The 17,094-nt window shown below is 38.7% G+C and overlaps 2 protein-coding genes across 4 annotated transcripts in view; both read right to left on the bottom strand.

Moving 5' to 3' along the window:
- Nucleotides 1–1,749: 1,749 nt before the first annotated feature.
- On the bottom strand, nt 1,750–6,437 carry LOC149933233 (organic cation transporter protein-like). Its single transcript, XM_090155304.1, has 10 exons — nt 5,853–6,437; nt 5,349–5,452; nt 5,126–5,280; nt 4,317–4,485; nt 4,101–4,248; nt 3,872–4,007; nt 3,609–3,797; nt 3,362–3,543; nt 2,247–2,389; nt 1,750–2,029 (listed from the first exon to the last, which is right to left on the bottom strand). The coding sequence occupies exons 1-10, from the start codon at nt 6,336–6,338 to the stop codon at nt 1,942–1,944; spliced, it is 1,800 nt and encodes a 599-aa protein (XP_090011430.1). The 5' UTR covers nt 6,339–6,437; the 3' UTR covers nt 1,750–1,941.
- A 4,039-nt stretch (nt 6,438–10,476) lies between these two features.
- LOC149933232 (nephrin-like) overlaps nt 10,477–17,094 on the bottom strand; it is a 102,378-nt gene continuing 95,760 nt past the window's right edge. Inside the window, exons 14-22 of one of the 3 annotated variants that reach the window (XM_090156700.1) lie at nt 15,823–16,137; nt 15,484–15,762; nt 15,022–15,366; nt 14,469–14,753; nt 13,893–14,051; nt 13,631–13,830; nt 13,472–13,556; nt 11,753–11,820; nt 10,477–11,063 (exon numbers count right to left, since the gene is read on the bottom strand). In XM_090156700.1, the coding sequence (XP_090012826.1) occupies nt 10,833–11,063; nt 11,753–11,820; nt 13,472–13,556; nt 13,631–13,830; nt 13,893–14,051; nt 14,469–14,753; nt 15,022–15,366; nt 15,484–15,762; nt 15,823–16,137 (1,967 nt within the window). In that variant the 3' untranslated portion in view covers nt 10,477–10,832. Of the gene's footprint in view, nt 11,064–11,752; nt 11,821–13,471; nt 13,557–13,630; nt 13,831–13,892; nt 14,052–14,468; nt 14,754–15,021; nt 15,367–15,483; nt 15,763–15,822; nt 16,138–17,094 lie in introns of those variants that run through there. The other 2 variants (XM_090156701.1, XM_090156702.1) reach the window with 2 other exon arrangements.

The raw sequence follows: 17,094 nt of genomic DNA, 5'->3' as shown, positions 1-17,094 counted from the left end.
TCAAAACTGGGGAAACAATTTATTATATCTACACTTATTTCGTATAATTTAACTTCAATAATGCCTCCTTCAAGCGCAATTGTTAAACGCTAAGTTGTTTGTTATTATTTTGAGATAAACAAAATTAAATAGAAATAATAAAAGGTAATGGGAGACTTACCTTAGCCTTATCAATAATTCCGAGACGTTAAAAATTATCAATATTTATCCTTTGACTATTTGACACTTCCACTGTGAGGTCTGAGCATGAACTGCATGCTAAGCTTCGATTTCTGACTAAGCTAAGTCAAATGTCGAGGTAGACTTAAATAATGAATTTAAAAGAGCGAGGAATTCAAAGGGGCGGAAATAGTCGTTTTAACCGAAGAAACCACAACCCTGTATCGGAAATTTTAATTTAAATGGTGTCAATTATTCCAAGCCAGTTTTACATTACAAAAGAATTGAATCGTACGTCAAGTTTAACAGACACTCTGATGTCCTCTGAACTAAGACGTTATTGTTAAAGTTTCTTCATTTAATGCAGACTTCTCTGAAATTGAAGTTCCGCTTTAAAATTTTAGAAATAATTTAAAATTTACAAAGTACGGAAATTCAAAAATTGCCCCCTTCCCTTCCAAAAACGTAGATGAAAAAAGAAAAAAAGCTTTATCTTAATAAATAAAGATTAATTAAATATTTTTGGTAAATTTTGTGTTTGTCTTAATTTAAAATAATGATAACGAATAAGGCAAAATCCCGTTATTAATGTTTTGGTAAGGCCCGCGGGCATTAAAACTTCCATATAACCTCTACTAACATTGTAAGTGATTTAACGGCGTTTTTGTTCTAAATAAGTGGTGGCTTAAGTTCTACCTAAGAGTGATAAAATCTTTCTTAGCTTATATAAATTACCCCCGAGGAAAGGAACCAAAAGTTGACATTTCTGTTTAATCTATAATGAAAGTAATTATACGGGTTTCTCGGCGTACCCTACTAAGATTTGAATGTGATTTTAGAAAGGGTTAAATATGATAAATTTAAATGAGGCGATTGTCTTCGAAATGGAATTAAACAACCGTTGAATTTCAAAGTGGTAAAACTGGAATTTTTTAGGGTGTAACACCTATTGTTGACACTTTATAAAATGTTGTGTTTTCGCGTATTATACTGTTATAAACGAACAATGAAAACTTAAAATAGAGTCGAAATTAAAATTTCACGATCTTTCCTGTAAATTTCAATATGAAAAGATGGTCCGGGACTTATTAAATTCAAACGCGCCGATCCGAGCAATTCCCTTATTTATGAAAAACTAGAAACCTTGGCACCTCGCTTGGATGGTCATAGTTACAGGGAAAAATCTTTTATTTTATTTAGGATGGCGCAATACAATTGGAAGGACAGTACCTGAACTTGATGACCTTCAACCTGGGTAAACAGGTATTTTAAAATGAGATATTTCCGTGGATTATGGTACGAATAAGATGTTTTTGAAAAGCACGAACAATACTTACGCTAGAGCAGGTCCGCTCCACGGAATTTTGTCAAAAGGCACGTATTTGTTTCATTTATTAAATCGAAGGACTATCTCCCGCGATGAATTTTGAAAACTTGCAAAACTATAGCTTTTTCCTTATAAATATATTACGTAGGTTTGCGTTATTAAGTCTACAATTTAACAAGACTATACTTTTATATTTATTATATCGTACGGTTTGTCTTCTCCGTGAACAGACATTTAAAAAAGAACACACTTGATTATAAAATTCAGAAATTCGGAAATTAATAACCGTGGTAAAACAATGCGTATATAAAACAATTCAGTCTTTGGTGTTAATCTCACAGTCACTTTAGGACATTAGCTATTAATAATAGCTTTAGAGATGGTACAAAAAAACCTACCAGAAACTACTTTCGTATTAGTTCACTCGCGGACGTTATAACCTTTTCGGAGGTTCATTATAACTTGGCTTCTTCAGTTTGAAAAGCCTGATTAGTCTTAGCGGAGTCGGCCGAACTTTCCTTTGAAGATTTATCCTTCCTTTTCCTACAAAATAAAAATACGCTTCTAAGACTTAAGTCTTTGAAGTTAAAATATAAAACTAGCTAGATGATTCTATCAAGTCATCATTAGTATTCTACGTAAACTTTCCATTCAACCACCTTACGTGAAGTAATTAACTTCTAAGTGATTATTCAACGATTAGTTTTATCTTTATTTTTTCTTCATCCTACGGAGGTTTTAAGAAAATGAAAATATTTACTTAGTCGATGCAATTTCCCCTTCTTCCAAAGTATCTGGTATTGGTTTATTCATGGTTTCGGGAAGAAGTAATACTAGCAGCCCGCTGAAGACGGTAACTCCACCGAAAACGGCCAATGGAACGCCTTCGGTAGTGGCTTTACCCTTAAAACAAAAGACCAAACAGATTGCAAACCATCCAAATCCGAATTAAAGTTACGTAGGAATATTTTATAGAAAGGGATGATTAATTTAAGGCCCGTCTGCCAATACCGTTTCGTGGGTACAGTGGCGTAGACAAGGAGAGGGTTTCCGGGTCCAGACCCCCTCCTTGAGCCTACCTTTGACTGTTCTAAATTTCTTCCCCCTTCTCGGCCCCCCTCTTAACATTCACATACTTCGACCCCCCCTTGACGAATTTCTGGCTACGCCACTGCGTGGGTACCTTCTTAACGCGTCCCTAGTTTCAATCTCATGATATATTGGCAAAAGAGTTGTGGTTAATACTACGCGCTTCTACCTCCGAATCGCTCTCCGTGATAGTTGATAAATAAATTAATTTAGACCTAGTTCGATTGGTATTAGTTAACTTTAGCGCTTTACTTCTTTAGCAATATCAATCAAATTATTACCTATAAAATTTGGCCTTCGCTATCTCTGAAATCGTAAGGGCAAGAAATATTTATGATACATCGATATATAATGGAAATTAAGCCATCACGTTCGCTATAGCAATAACCCTAAATATTGGGCTTTTGATATGTGCCGTTAGAGTCCGAAATATAAAAAACATATCAAACGATGGGCAATAGTGATAATTCACGATCACAATAACCATTTGGCATTCGGGAGTCCATAAAATTAGGCATTTGATATTTATGAAATCGTTAGAGAAAGAAATGTTAAAGAGACAGAAATCTAAATTTTTTCAATAGAGCCAAATATTAGCATGTTTTTTGTGGTATTTCATTGTTCTTTAAAAAATAGCATTGAAACTAGGTATATTAAATAGAAAACATGTTTCTGAAGTACTACGTGACAATTGTTCTGTGGAAAACAAATTTAGAGGCTATAATTATGGCATGTGCCCTGTTATTTATCTTTGTAATTAGCCAATAATGATTGTAAAGCACTTACCAGCTCTTTGACGAAAGGCGCGATGATGGAGCCAACCCTGGCGCAAGTTGAGCTGGAGCCCACACCCACGTTCCTCACCACAGTTGGGAAAAGTTCGGCGGAGTAAATGTAAACGATACCAAAGGCAATGCTGACCCCAGCTTTGCCAATCATGACCAACGTGATTCGTAACCACAGCAAATCTAAATAATATTATTTATATATCATATAAATAATGGCGGAACACCAGCCAGTTGTCCACGCTTACCATCGGTGATCGGAATGGTAAGCAGACAACCTCCTCCGGCTAGAACCAGGAAGAAGGTGAGAGGTTTCCTTCTGCCAATGTACGTGATGGCTAAGTAACCAATCACCAGACAAGGGAACTCCGTAGCTCCGGCAATAGCAATGTTTACGATGGGATCCCCTCCCAAGGAGTGAGTGTTCAAAGACAATCCTTTATTTTATATTTATAAAGAGCATATTATTACGTAATTGTTGCGTTATTTGATTTCGTGTTTCTCTGTATACCGTAGTAGACGAAAGATGTGACGAACCAGGCGAAGAACATGTTCAGCGTGGTTTTTCTCATGTTCGGAGTGCGCACCAAATCAATAATGGATGCTTTCTGGCTTTTCACACTTTCAATGCTGTTCAACTGCTTTTCCTGCCAGCAAACAGTAAACGCGTAAAATTTTGGTCCTTAAGATCTTCTTCTTGGTGTACTTCATTTGAGTTACATTATCAAAGATTTTCTTACCAATTCAACTAGTTCGCAGAATTTTTCGATCATTTTGGGTGTTTCTTCGGTGAACTTTTTGTTCGTTTTGGCGGCTTTTTCGATGATCTTTTTAGCCTCCTCGTATTTCCCCTGCGTTACCAGCCAGCGAGGCGACTCTGGGAAAACCCTGGTGCGAATTACAAAAGAGGAAAATGAGTCCGCGTAATAAGTAAAATTGGATGGCCGTGATCTTACCACCAACAAACAGAGAGAGACAAGCTGCAAATAGCGATTACTAATTGCATCGTAGACCAGTTACGGGTGAGCCAACCCAGACCGGGCAGCAAAATGAAACCTATAGCCCAACCGACGCTCAAAATAACTCCCATCTTGGGACGCATTTTGGCGCTCACGAGCTCCATCACTATTACAAACAATAAAAGGGAATTGATATCACGATTATAATTTGGAGAAACGCGTTACTAACAAGGAGAGTACCCGAGGTGTTTATTGCCGATTTTGTTCAAAGTCGGGCGTAATGTAGACCTATATGAAATATGAAATTTCCCAAAAGGAGACGTTGCACTACCCATTCGATTTGCTATGGCAACCGAAAATGTTTTTGATCACTTAAAACAATAAAATCTCCATTTAAAAAAGCATGGGATTTTCTCGGTTTCACGGGGTCCTAGCTACGAAAATTTTGAAAAATTTTGAAAATCACGAAATGTGTAATTTGGACCACATTTAGGTAAATTTCATCAACTTTGGGTAAATTGAAACATTTTTAGGGTAAATTTGTAACAAATTTTGGGTAAATTAAGGAAAAAATCTTATTTTGGTTGTAAGGGGTCAAAAACATTTTCGGTTGCCATGGCAAATCGAATCGGTAGTGCAACGTCTCCTTTTGGAAAATTTCATATCTCATATAGATCTACATTACGGCCGACTTTGAACTAAATCGGCAATAAACATCTCGGGTACTCTCCTTGTAAGAACTGGTTCGTGTTTAACATCCATTCGATCTGATAAAACGTTTGAAACTCAATAATTGATGAACTTACGGACAACAAAACCGGTAGTGTAGAAACCGTGCGTTCCCATCGCGATGAAGAATCTCATGATCACGAAGAATATGAAATTGGGCGAAAACGCCGCGGCGAAACCGGCGATTTGCTGAAGAGCCACGCACGTCAGGAGGACGGGTCTTCTACCGTATCTGACAAATAGAAAAAATTCAAATGAAACACTTCACAGGTAAGTTAATCGTTTATCCGCGGCACTTACTTGTCGCCAATTTGACCAAATCCCAGAACCGCGATGAGGAAACCGGCCATGTAGACCGACTGGCTCATTGATGCCATCCACGAGTTTTCGCACGTGATAGACCACTGTTAATAAAAATTGCATTAAGGAATGTTTTTTTAAATAAACTTCTATCATTTTAAAAAAACAGTTATGTTTCGGGTTGCGAATTTAAGGTCAAATAAAAAAATTGTAGCTCTGGAATTCAATTTAATTCAAATGACTTCAAGGTTGATTCTATCTGCATATCCTGAATACGGTAAGTTTTATCGTAATTTATGTTAGACTTGATTCTCAATTACTTTGGGTAAACCCATATATTTTTGTATTAAATATTAGATCTAATCGTTACTCCAAACAGGTTTTGCCAAGAATAAAAATTATTCGCGTTATTAAAATTCTACGAAAATATAACGACCCTCCCAAAAGCAGATGGCCAAGTGAAACAAAACTAAATCTCAATTAACAAAGGAACGATCGACTTACCTGATACAAAATGGTAGATTGGAAAAAGGACTTGTCAAATTCCAATTCGTCGCAGCCGACGACGCGAGAAGAGGCTTTCCAATCGACCGAAGTGTCGCGATTGTCGTAAGAAGACATCAATAAATCGGGACTGCTATAATTACTGAGATCGTACATTTTGCAACGACTGAAACCCTGAAGACCGTGGTGCATTTCTTTGGGAATGGTCAGATTCTTCCACTTGTCCACGGAGATGTTGGCGTACTTCTCGGGTCTCGCGCACCAATGATCCATGGGGTAGGTAAAGAAGGTGTACCCGATGACGTTCCAATTACCCAGGATCGTGGACACCATCACGATACTCCCCAGGAGTATTTGAAATCGGCCAAATCCCCCGAATATGTCTGTCAGCTCGACCTTTTTATCACTGGACACATCAGCTCCCTTTTCGCCTTTGCCATTAGATTTACCATTCAACGAGTTCTCTTTACCATTTTCCACCGACATTTTTACGAGTTTTAACTTTCACTTTTCCAAAGGATTTTTCTTAAGTTGTTGACATTATTTCTTATATCATTGACTGAAGTATACTTGAATTGAGGTGTTCTAAACTTTCAAAGTTCTTAAAATTAATAACGACGTTACCTTTATTTTAACAAAAGATAATTTTGGTAACTTCCGGTGCATTGTATTTAAAATAAACAAATTGATTCACGTTCTTCCTAAGCAAATAGAAGAAATAGCGAAGCACGCAACCTCAATCTAAGTCGATAAAATGTATTCGGTAAACCTTTTTGACTATAGCGTAACTAACTCGATAAAATATATTCAGAAAACACTTTGGAAAATATGTCTTTGTTTGGTGATGATAAGCTCTATGTACTTTAAAATTATGATATAATTAAGCACCTTTATTAATAAAATGTATATGATTGAAGAGGATTGGAAAGTATTTCCTCGTGGTCATCTGTGGTTACTATATTATGAAAATAATTTAATAAGGGTCCCTGCCTGCACCTTTATTTTCATTTCTCTCGTCACCTTGAAAGCAAATTACCGGCGCGGACGTCTTCGCTTCGTTAAATATTGTCTCTCTAAATGGAACGTGAGTGGAATTTCTAATTTCACAGAGTCTAAAATGACCGAAAAATATTTCCTGAAGCATTCCTTTACATTTATACGTAAATATTTTATATGATTTTTATAATAAGATACGTATTATTGAATTTTAATGTTGTATATACAACGGTATAATTTTATAGAGCTTTAGCATTAATATAAAATAAAATAAAATATAATATTTTATAAATAAAATGATATAACTGAATATAATTTTAATGTGATAAAATTGAATACAAAATGTGGTAAAATTGAATATAATATATGATATAATTTTATACAACATATATGATATCATTTCATACAACATATATGATATAATTTTATACAACATATATGATATCATTTCATACAACATATATGATATAATTTTATACAACATATGTGATATAATTTTATACAACATATATGATATAATTTTATACAACATATATGATATAATTTTATACAACATATATGATATAATTTTATACAACATATATGATATAATTTTATACAACATATATGATATAATTTTATACAATATATATGAGATCATTTTATACAACATATATGATATAAATTTATACAACATATATGATATCATTTTATACAACATATATGATATAAATTTATACAACATATATGATATCATTTTATACAACATATATGATATCATTTTATACAACATATATGATATCATTTTTCAAATTCAGTTTATAATTGTTATAAGTCACTTTGTATATTAATATTATATAATATAATATAAATTAATGATTGATACTATATATTTTATTATTTTATCAAGCCGTAGTAATAAGGTACGGTAATACGTATGCTTATATTAAAAATAAATCTTCAGAATAAACTAGTATTTATAAATAAAATTTTAAATATCAATAGCTTACCCAAAACGCAGCTGTGTAGTAGAATAACAATAAGACGTGGAAGAATAGATTTGATAAATGCCTTCGCTACGGAGATAACTTCGTATAAATAAACCAAAATATTATTTTAACTCTTTCCAAAACTCCGTAACGTAATCATTGGTTGTAGGAAGCGTGACGTCACCCCCCCCCTCTCCTTTTTCGTCCGGGGTAATACGGCCAACCACTTTTTGCCTTTCGGACTTCCTCCACTGGCTCCATTCAACCCTTTCATTAGGCTGGTGGTCCCGTTTATTTCTGTCGCTCTGGGGGGAGCCATGTTCAATCCGGTTTCCAGTCCAGTATCATTTCATCTGACTCTATCCTTCAGCTACTATCACGTCGGCTACCGTAGCGAGCTAAATTTGCCCGAAAGTTGACAATAACGCGTTCGGTCCATTTCATATTTTGGAGATAATGGGAGTCGTGTTACACATCGTTACGGATTGTAAATCGTCTTTAATAACTAGATGGGAAATCTGGAATGATTTAAATTAAACCCGTTTTTTTCTGCTTTTAATTTTAACATTTATTTCGGAAGGTCGTCGTAAAAAATACACATTACGAAACAATTAAAACGGTCATGGCCAATATAAAGCTTTTAAGGGTTAATGCGAGATAACGGTGCGTTAAGTTATTAATTCTGAAGATGCAAAGCTTCGGTCGGTAATATTACGCTTATGACGCTTCTCTATTCGAAGATTTGTCCAAGGTTGGCCGCCGTTTTAAGACTGAGAGAAGTTAAGCATCCAAATCTAGACGTTCACGGTGCTTCGCTGGCGTCAAGGATTCTAAAATCCACGTTAAAAGATCTACTTAGAGCATAGCGTCGATTTGGTTTGGGTCGGCGGTGGCGTTTGGCGAAAAACGTCTGATGGTGGCCCGGTGCGCCGATTTTTCCAAAATCATCGGCGGCGTTGATTTTTATCGGGGGCGAAAATTTGTGCCCCTTTCGAAAATTTGGGAAATTAAAATTCTAAAATGTTTTTGAAAGAACAAACAGTTACGTAGAAAAACTCAAAACATTTTCGGAGGCTAGATCAAAATTTTAAGTAAATTTATCGGCGGCGGCGGCGGTTCAGCCGGAGAGAAAATATCGGCGATGAAGGCGTTGGATCGGCGGCGCTAGGCTCTACGTCTACTGAGCTTTGATTAACCTGCCTAATAGACGATTTTTAAAGTTGTTTCCGTGAAATGAGTTTCGAAATTTACCCGAATAGAAATAGCGGATTTTTTGACAAAGCAATAAACTGAATTTTAAGATCCGAATGTAGGAATTGGAAACATTTTACACCTTTCCTTATGTCTTGTTAAAGCTGATAAAATGTGCATGGAGGAATTATGAAACCACCACTATATTTCTGACGTTACAAACTTAGGATTTCAAGTTCATTGGCGTTAAATTTAATAATGAAAATTACTAATTTAAAAGATAATCAATAATTTTGTAGATCACTGCTGGTATTCTGTAGTTTGCGCGAGACAACGCTAGGGGGAGTGATGGTCTGTATTCTCCCTTCAATGAATTCGAAAGTTGTTTTCCAAAGTCACTGGAATTGCGTAACTATTTTTACATCTGCCCATTTTCAGATTTATTTTTTCCCAAGAATAAACACCTTTTTTTTCTTTCCAGTTCAAACAACTGGTTTCTGAATAAGTTACGTTTATGGGTGAAATAGTCAATTTTAAGTCGCAATTTCTAACGTCCACCACAATTTTAAATACAGCCTCACCAAAATTGTCTCTTTATATTTTACGGTATATCGCTGGAGTAATTGACTTAAATGTGAACAAATGGGGTTAACAAAGTGATAAAATTTAGTCATCGCGGGTGGATACACCGAAGTGGGGCAAATTTATAATTACGTTATAACAAAACCTGTAGATAAAAATGAAAATCCTCAAGTCCATCAACTACAATTACGATATATACGAAAGCATAATCTCCACGGCGCGGCGGGGAAAATATATTAAACGCTTAGACGGGAAATTTTGGTTATAATGACGTTAGCCACGAAAAAGTCGAATCACACTGATTGTTCAGCTGGGTATACCCGAGAAGACGAAGAACGGTAGAAATAATAAAAACCGTACATTATTATTCATTGAGGTACGGGTAAGATGCGCCGCGATTGTGTTACGGATGTATATTTTTTCGTTTAAATTGTTTAAATTATTCGGAAAGTTTATAAAAATAAAACACTCGCGCAATATCACAGTGAAAAGGCGATTGTCTGGGAAGGGCATAATGAGCGCTTCTTAAATTCGAAGGGCACTGTATTCTTGCGCTTTTACCGAACCTGTTTTTTTAACAAAATAGAATCTGTTTAGGGATGTAATTACGCATGGTCTAGCTCTCTTCGAATCGTTAATATTTGCAATGTGGGACAAATTTTTGAAAAGGAAAAAAAGCCCTTGGCACGATACTTTTTACCAGGGATTTCTTTTAACGAACAAATCCAGTTTTTGTTTCGCGTTAATATATAATTTGAGGTCAAGATTGTACGTTTTAAATAAACCCGGAATTATTATTTCCACGACGCAATAACCAAATAATTACGTGTTGTTTTATTGAAAATCTCTGACGGTGTTATGTACAAAATTTACATTTGGTATTTACATATTTCTTATCGTTCAACTATCTAACGTCGTTTTAGCGAAATCTTCTTCGTTTATTATTCATTACGAGGCCGTGGAAATATTTAACGAGCCTGCGTCTTCGAAACGCAACCGCCGTAGTTTATACATGGATTTAATTATTTATAAAGATTAAAAAACATTTTACTTTTCGTTAATTAAGTTGGTTTTGATATGAGCGTGTGACGAGACATTTTTTGTTAATTTGCACATACTCAAACTGAAATGGAAATGCACATACTACGGGCGTAAGACAGCGAGCACATTTTACACGTTCGATGAAGGATATGTGTCTTATATGGTAACGTCATTTGAACCGAACCAATTCGGTTTTCGAACCTCAGGAGTCGAGAAATTGGCTGGTTTCGCACGTGCCACGGCTGGAACGGCGTCGTTCCAGGCTGTGGGTTTTCGATTCTTCGAAATACCTGGTGTTGACCGAGCGCGGCTTCGGGTAAAATCTCTCCGTCTCACCACCCTCGAGAGGTGGTTTGGCGCTTGGTAGTGGTTTTCTGCACCCGGGATGGGACAAGGGACCTCGTCCGCGCTGCTGCACAATGTCCCCAGACAGCTACGCGCAAATTAGCGAGTAAAACTGGTTAAGGGTAAATCGATGGTCAACATCTTGCATTTAAACGGAAAGATTTCAAAACACATTATAATCAGGGCCGGACTTAGAGATCCTGGGCCCATAGGCAGATAAGGAGTCTGGGCCCCCTTTTCACGCGCTGCATTTACTCTTATCCTTGGAACTAGGCAGCTAGGCTGTGCCTGAATTTCCCTGATTCAGCGTAGAAGTCTGAGCTCTAAGGTTATATTACTAAATTAAAGCTCTTAACAATCGTCGACTACATATGTGATAATTATGCAACATTTCGATTTAAGGCTGCGTCCGTAAACTGCCAGGCAGACATTTTGCTAATTTTAAAACAAAGTCTTCTACCTAGGAATTTCTCCAATATAAATTACGATTGATATTATAGATTTATGCCTTCGAATACAGTAATTACGGTCACTGGAGGGCCCCTTCCAAGGATGGGCCCCTAGGCCACAGCCTAGGTTGGCCTAGGCGGAAATACGGCACTGATTATAATGCTCAATACTCGACAACCAACAGTTTAATAGTGGAGGTATTGTGTATTTTGGGAGGTTAATGAAGGTATACGATATCTCTAATTCGCAAAATGCGGTCAAATTTGAACAAAAACTACCAAAATACGGAAGCACCAGCGAAACAGCTGAAAGATACAATACACATACCTCGAATAAAAAGCGATCATTCTCGGTGATGAGATGAATGTTCTCTTCGAGTGCCACACTTGTTTTGACTGAGAAAATAAAGGTCTTCGTAAGACCATAAGCCTATCAAGGCTCCCCTAAGTTTGAATTGGGCATAAGGGCCCATGTTTTCAGCAGTAGACAGGCGCGGGATAAATACAAATTAGGATTTACGCTTCCAATATTTCCAATCTCTCGTTCCCCCTACCCCCTATACTACTTCTTGCCATCTACGAAGCAGTTTCCAGTAGCATGAATTGGGGGATTTGTGCATACGTTACAGTTTTTCACCACCAGGTGTATTCATGCAACTAGTTTGTCCAGTCATTAGCCTAACGTTAAGCTCCCATTCGTTTCAAACTTATTGGACGTTTCGGTTTTTCACCACCAGGTGGATTCGTGTAGTCAGTTTGGTCAGTCATTAGCCTAACGTTAAACTCCCATTCGTTTCAAACTTAGGGAAAGTTTCGGTTTTTCACCACCAGGTGGATTCGTGTAGCCAGTTTGGCCAGTCATTAGCCTAACGTTAAACTCCCATTCGTTTCAAACTTAGGGAAAGTTTCGGTTTTTCACCATCAGGTGGATTCGTGTAGCCAGTTTGTCCAGTCATTAGCCTAACGTTAAACTCCCATTCGTTTCAAACTTAGGGAAAGTTTCGGTTTTCCACCCCTAGGTGGATTCGTGTAGCCAGTTTGGCCAGTCATTAGCCTAACGTTAAACTCCCATTCGTTTCAAACTTAGGGAAAGTTTCGGTTTTTCACCATCAGGTGGATTCGTGTAGCCAGTTTGTCCAGTCATTAGCCTAACGTTAAACTCCCATTCGTTTCAAACTTAGGGGACGTTTCGGTTTTTCACCACCAGGTGGATTCATGTAGCCAGTTTGTCCAGTCATTAGCCTAACCAGGCCCGTAGCCAGAAAAATTTCGTTAAGGGGGCAGTAGGTTTTTGTGAGGGGGCACATTTTTTTCGTTACCTAATTTCTAAAATTAACATAAGTGGCGCTGTGAAATGTTTTTGGTGTTCAAAGAAAAAAAAACCTTGCTTTCTGAAACAAACCATTCTACAACTTGTATTTTATTAAGAAATAGTTACCTATAAATAACGATCTAAACCTTAGACAAAGACAAGTGGTCCAAAAGGAAAATTTCAACGAATAGAAGTTTAAAAAACTAATAAAGATAAAGGGGCAGATAATATTATTTGAGGGGGAATGGACTAAATTGAGGGGACAGGTGGGGCAAATAAAAATTTCATTTGAGGGGGCAACATTTATTTTTGAGGGGGCATTGCCCCCGAATGCCCCCCCGTGGCTACGGGCCTGAGCCTAACGTTAAACTCCCATTCGTTTCAAAATTAGGGGAAGTTTCGGTTTTCCACCACTAGGTGGATTCGTGTAGCCAGTTTGGCCAGTCATTAGCCTAACGTTAAACTCCCATTCGTTTCAAACTTAGGGAAAGTTTCGGTTTTTCACCACCAGGTGGATTCGTGTAGCCAGTTTGGTCGGTCATTAGCCTAACGTTAAACTCCCATTCGTTTCAAACTTAGGGAAAGTTTCGGTTTTTCACCACCAGGTGGATTCGTGTAGCCAGTTTGGTCGGTCATTAGCCTAACGTTAAACTCCCATTCGTTTAAACTTAGGGGGGCCTTGATAGTCTTATGGTGAGACCCGTAACCTACGTATTAACGTAGGTTGGTACAAACTTTTTTCACGTTCAGAATTTCTTTTGTAGTTCTTGTTGGCGAGGTACTCCGCTTCTCCCATCTTGACGTTGTACGAGGTTTCAACCTAAAACTATTTTCTTATGGTCAAAGTTCTAGCGACGACGGTCAAAAAATGTCATTCAAACGAAGAGTGTTTACCAGTTGAGTGCCGTGGTGGTCCCTGAACGGCTTAGGCGCTGGTGACTTTGGAGACGGAAAATGGTGTTGCTGCGTCAAGATGTCCGTGGCGCTGTTGAAGCTAGGGTTGGACGACGTCCGACGAGTCTCCTCCGAGAGACCCAAACTCTCGCCCGCGCTCGGACTCGTCACGATCTGTCGCACATTCCTTTCTTTAGAAACTACAAACATTATTAACGGTGGAAGAAGAACGCGTATATACGGAGCGTCGAATAAAGCGTACGTAGGGCGATCCTTTTCCTCCTACGAATGAAGCAAGTGACCAGAATGGCGTTGCACACCAGAAGAAGCGAGCTGATGAGTGACACCGCGATGACAGCCGTCGATTTAGGAGACGTTCCACCCGTTACCGAAATTTTAGCCTCGGAACTAGCTCGATCTCCTGACAAAACAGCAAAAGGACGACACTTGATTGATCCGTTCAAATTATTTCGCGCCATTCGATTGCCGAAGATATCTCTCGGGAAGCAACGAAATTTAACTCCCGAGTCATTTAAATTATACCTCGACCACTTAGGAATTGGTCTAGTCCTAACGAACGAACGGATTAAATATTTCCTTACAAAATCCGCTAGGTGGCTGCGCTCGCAGTGAGGCGTACCGTGTTATTTCACGTCCACGCCAGCACCGACTAGCGGGTTTCGTAGGAAAACGATGAGTAAATATCTCCAAGGCGAAGACAAATCCAGTTATACTTTGTGGCTAGACGTAAAGTGGCAAATAAACAGAGGCCCGAAACCATTTCAAACTACTCCAACTACTCGTATAGAAATTAAGCGGCCTCCAATTGGACACCTACCTAAGGTTTTGAAGGAGAATTCGTTCCGCCTAAAATCGGAGGCGCCGTAAGCATTCCTGGCGATTACGGAGAAGATATATTCGGTGGAGGGTTGCAGGTGAGGAATTTCGAGCAGGTTCGAACCGGGAGGCGCGTCAACGTGCTTAATCTCCTCGGAGTTAATTTCCCAATAAACGACTTGAAAGGCCTGCCGCTCGCCTCCGTCGAAACCGGCCTCCCAAGTTAAGGCCACGCTGTTACTCGACACGTTCTGAACGCGCAGCATCTGAGGCGGGTCGGGCTTACCTGAGAATAGCAACACAACCCCCGCTATACAAGGCTGTCAGCTTTCCCCAGGAAACGAAATATTAAAGGAAACACTCTGAAAGGTGCGTGGAAATCTAAAGGAGCTAAAGAGAAACCGAAAAGGAGCTCGGGTTTATACTTAAGGAAGTATCCTATTACTACTCCAAACTGCGATAGCAAAAGGGGATCTTTCGGGACTCGGAAAGGAATTGCAAAGCGACGAAAGTTCATTCCCAAATAAAACCGAAATTCGCGGTAGCCGTCTCACCTCTTTCTCGGAGTTTAATATTGGCGTGATCGGTGCCCATGTAATTTTGGGCGACGCAAGTGTAGAAGCCTAGATCGCTCAGCCGAACGTCCTCGATCGTCAGCACCGACTTCCAACTAATGAAGTTGACCGATTCGTTATTTATTTTGTAACGCCGCTGACTCTCGATATCGGAGTCTTCGTCCTCGAACTCCTCCGCCTCGACCGAAGCTATCGCTTTCCCGTTCCTCGACCAAACAAACGAAACGGGAGGGTATCCCTCCGCCTGACACGTCAGAGCCGTCCTATCACCCGTCGACGTGGCCACCTCTGACATTGGCGACTCGCGGAGCAGTCGAGGCACAACTACGGTGAAAAAAATCAATCAAGATTTATGCGAAAAAAATTGGTCGGGTATCGGAGAAGAAACGTCAATAAAACCCCTACTTTCGACGGCGTCACGGAAAAGGAAAAGTTACTTACATTTAACAAACAAGTTGCTAGACTCCACGCTTTCTTCGCCAACGCCGTTGAAGGACACGCAATAAAAAACTCCCGCGTCTCGCCGAGTCACGTTGACCAGCGTTAAGAAGGCACTGCCCCGAACTCTGACTTCTCTGGTTCGGCTCATATCGTACGAGTCGCGTCTCCATTCCACGCTTTCGTCGTCCATCGGATGACCCTCAACGTGGCATTCAAAGTACGCCGTCTCACCTTCCAGCAAAGTCACGCTGGGCGTAATCCTCCTGATCTTCGCCGGGTCTGAAACGGAGCGTTAGCTACGTCGACTTCGTTCACGGACCTATTTGACTTTATACGTACATAGGACGTCGATGACGAAGGTAACGTTGGTTGTACCTTCGGAGTTGGTGGCTTGGCAAGTGTAGCTGGCCGCGTCCTGCCGGGAGACTCGAAGCATGTGAAGGATGGCTCCTTTGTACATCGTCCTATACTCGGAGCTCAAACCCATACTGTCCCACACTTCGTTTTGCGAGCCATCTTTGAGTCGACTGTTCGCTTTATACCAAATGTAGTTGATTTCGGCCGGATTTCCGACCGCCGTGCCGTTAATAATGGCACTTCGGCCTTCGGTAATGTTCAGAAACTTGGGAATATTTATCAGGAATCTCGGTTGGACTGCGAAGAAAAAAATTAGACGAAAATGGTTCTTTTTATAAATTCAGCTACGCTTGCCGAACTGGTTTTTATGTTGCTCTTATCGTCTTACGTCACGATGGCATAGCTTTATTAGAATCGTTTTAACACGCGCGGTTTGCACGCGTACGTGAAAATCCGAGGATTCTAATATATACTAGGTATTCAATGGCGCCGCGAACGCTAAATCGGAGCTTCTGCTATCTTTTAAAATTAACGATCGTGGTTTTCTTTTGGGTGAATTCGTTCGTGTTTTAAATATTCAATTAATAATAAACAAAAGATCAAGTCGAAGTTATATTAATTTTTAAACCCTTTTTAAAATCCGGAATTCCTAAAAATGTCGAGTTGTAATATTCCATCGCGCGATTTTAAAACGTATTCTTTAAGCCTCGGCAAAAAATTGCATTTCTTTATAGTTCCTTCAGATTAAAATAAAAGGGAAGAATGGCAAAAACGTGTTAAGGGTCTTATAATAAACGAGAAGCATTTAATTTGCGAGCTTCATTTTAAGGACCAATTTGATATGAAAAGCTTTCCCCATACTATTGAAAGAAAAGTGCCGAAAGAAGCCCAAAAGATTCTTCTTGAGTTCTCAAACGTGTTCCGCTTTAAAAGTCACGTTGAAAAGGACAGCAGAACTGGCCAAAAGCCTTTTAAATGAGGGTTTTGACTAGAAAATTATATCAGGATCACTTGGAGGTAATTTAAAATTTAAATTTAGAATTGAAATGGAATGGATTGGGATAAATCCCTCTGTCGTCTCATTTTTATCTTTCAATTAGACGTTCGTATAAACCTTGCCCAAGTTAAAGTTGTGACGTAGTAGCTACATTCAAACCAGAAGGCCACGTTCATTTATAAAAACACCAATAAGCCTTTCTATAAAGTCATTACGCTTGACGAACTTGTTTTAATGTATCGCTTTCGTCACGAGAT

The sequence above is a fragment of the Leiobunum rupestre genome, chromosome 8 (genome assembly GCF_980474605.1).
Source record: "Leiobunum rupestre chromosome 8, qqLeiRupe1.1.hap1, whole genome shotgun sequence".
Lineage (NCBI taxonomy): Eukaryota > Metazoa > Arthropoda > Arachnida > Opiliones > Sclerosomatidae > Leiobunum > Leiobunum rupestre.
This window is presented reverse-complemented; position numbering and strand designations above follow the sequence as displayed.

Bases quoted from the DNA above. Each gene is read 5' to 3' on its own strand.
- LOC149933233 (XM_090155304.1), bottom strand. From the start codon at position 6,338: ATGTCGGTGGAAAATGGTAAAGAGAACTCGTTGAATGGTAAATCTAAT. The intron at 3,544-3,608 runs GTAAGCGTGGAC...AATATTATTTAG, and splicing joins TACCATTCCGATCACCGATG to ATTTGCTGTGGTTACGAATC. The intron at 2,030-2,246 runs GTAAATATTTTC...TTTATTTTGTAG, and splicing joins GGGGAAATTGCATCGACTAA to GAAAAGGAAGGATAAATCTT.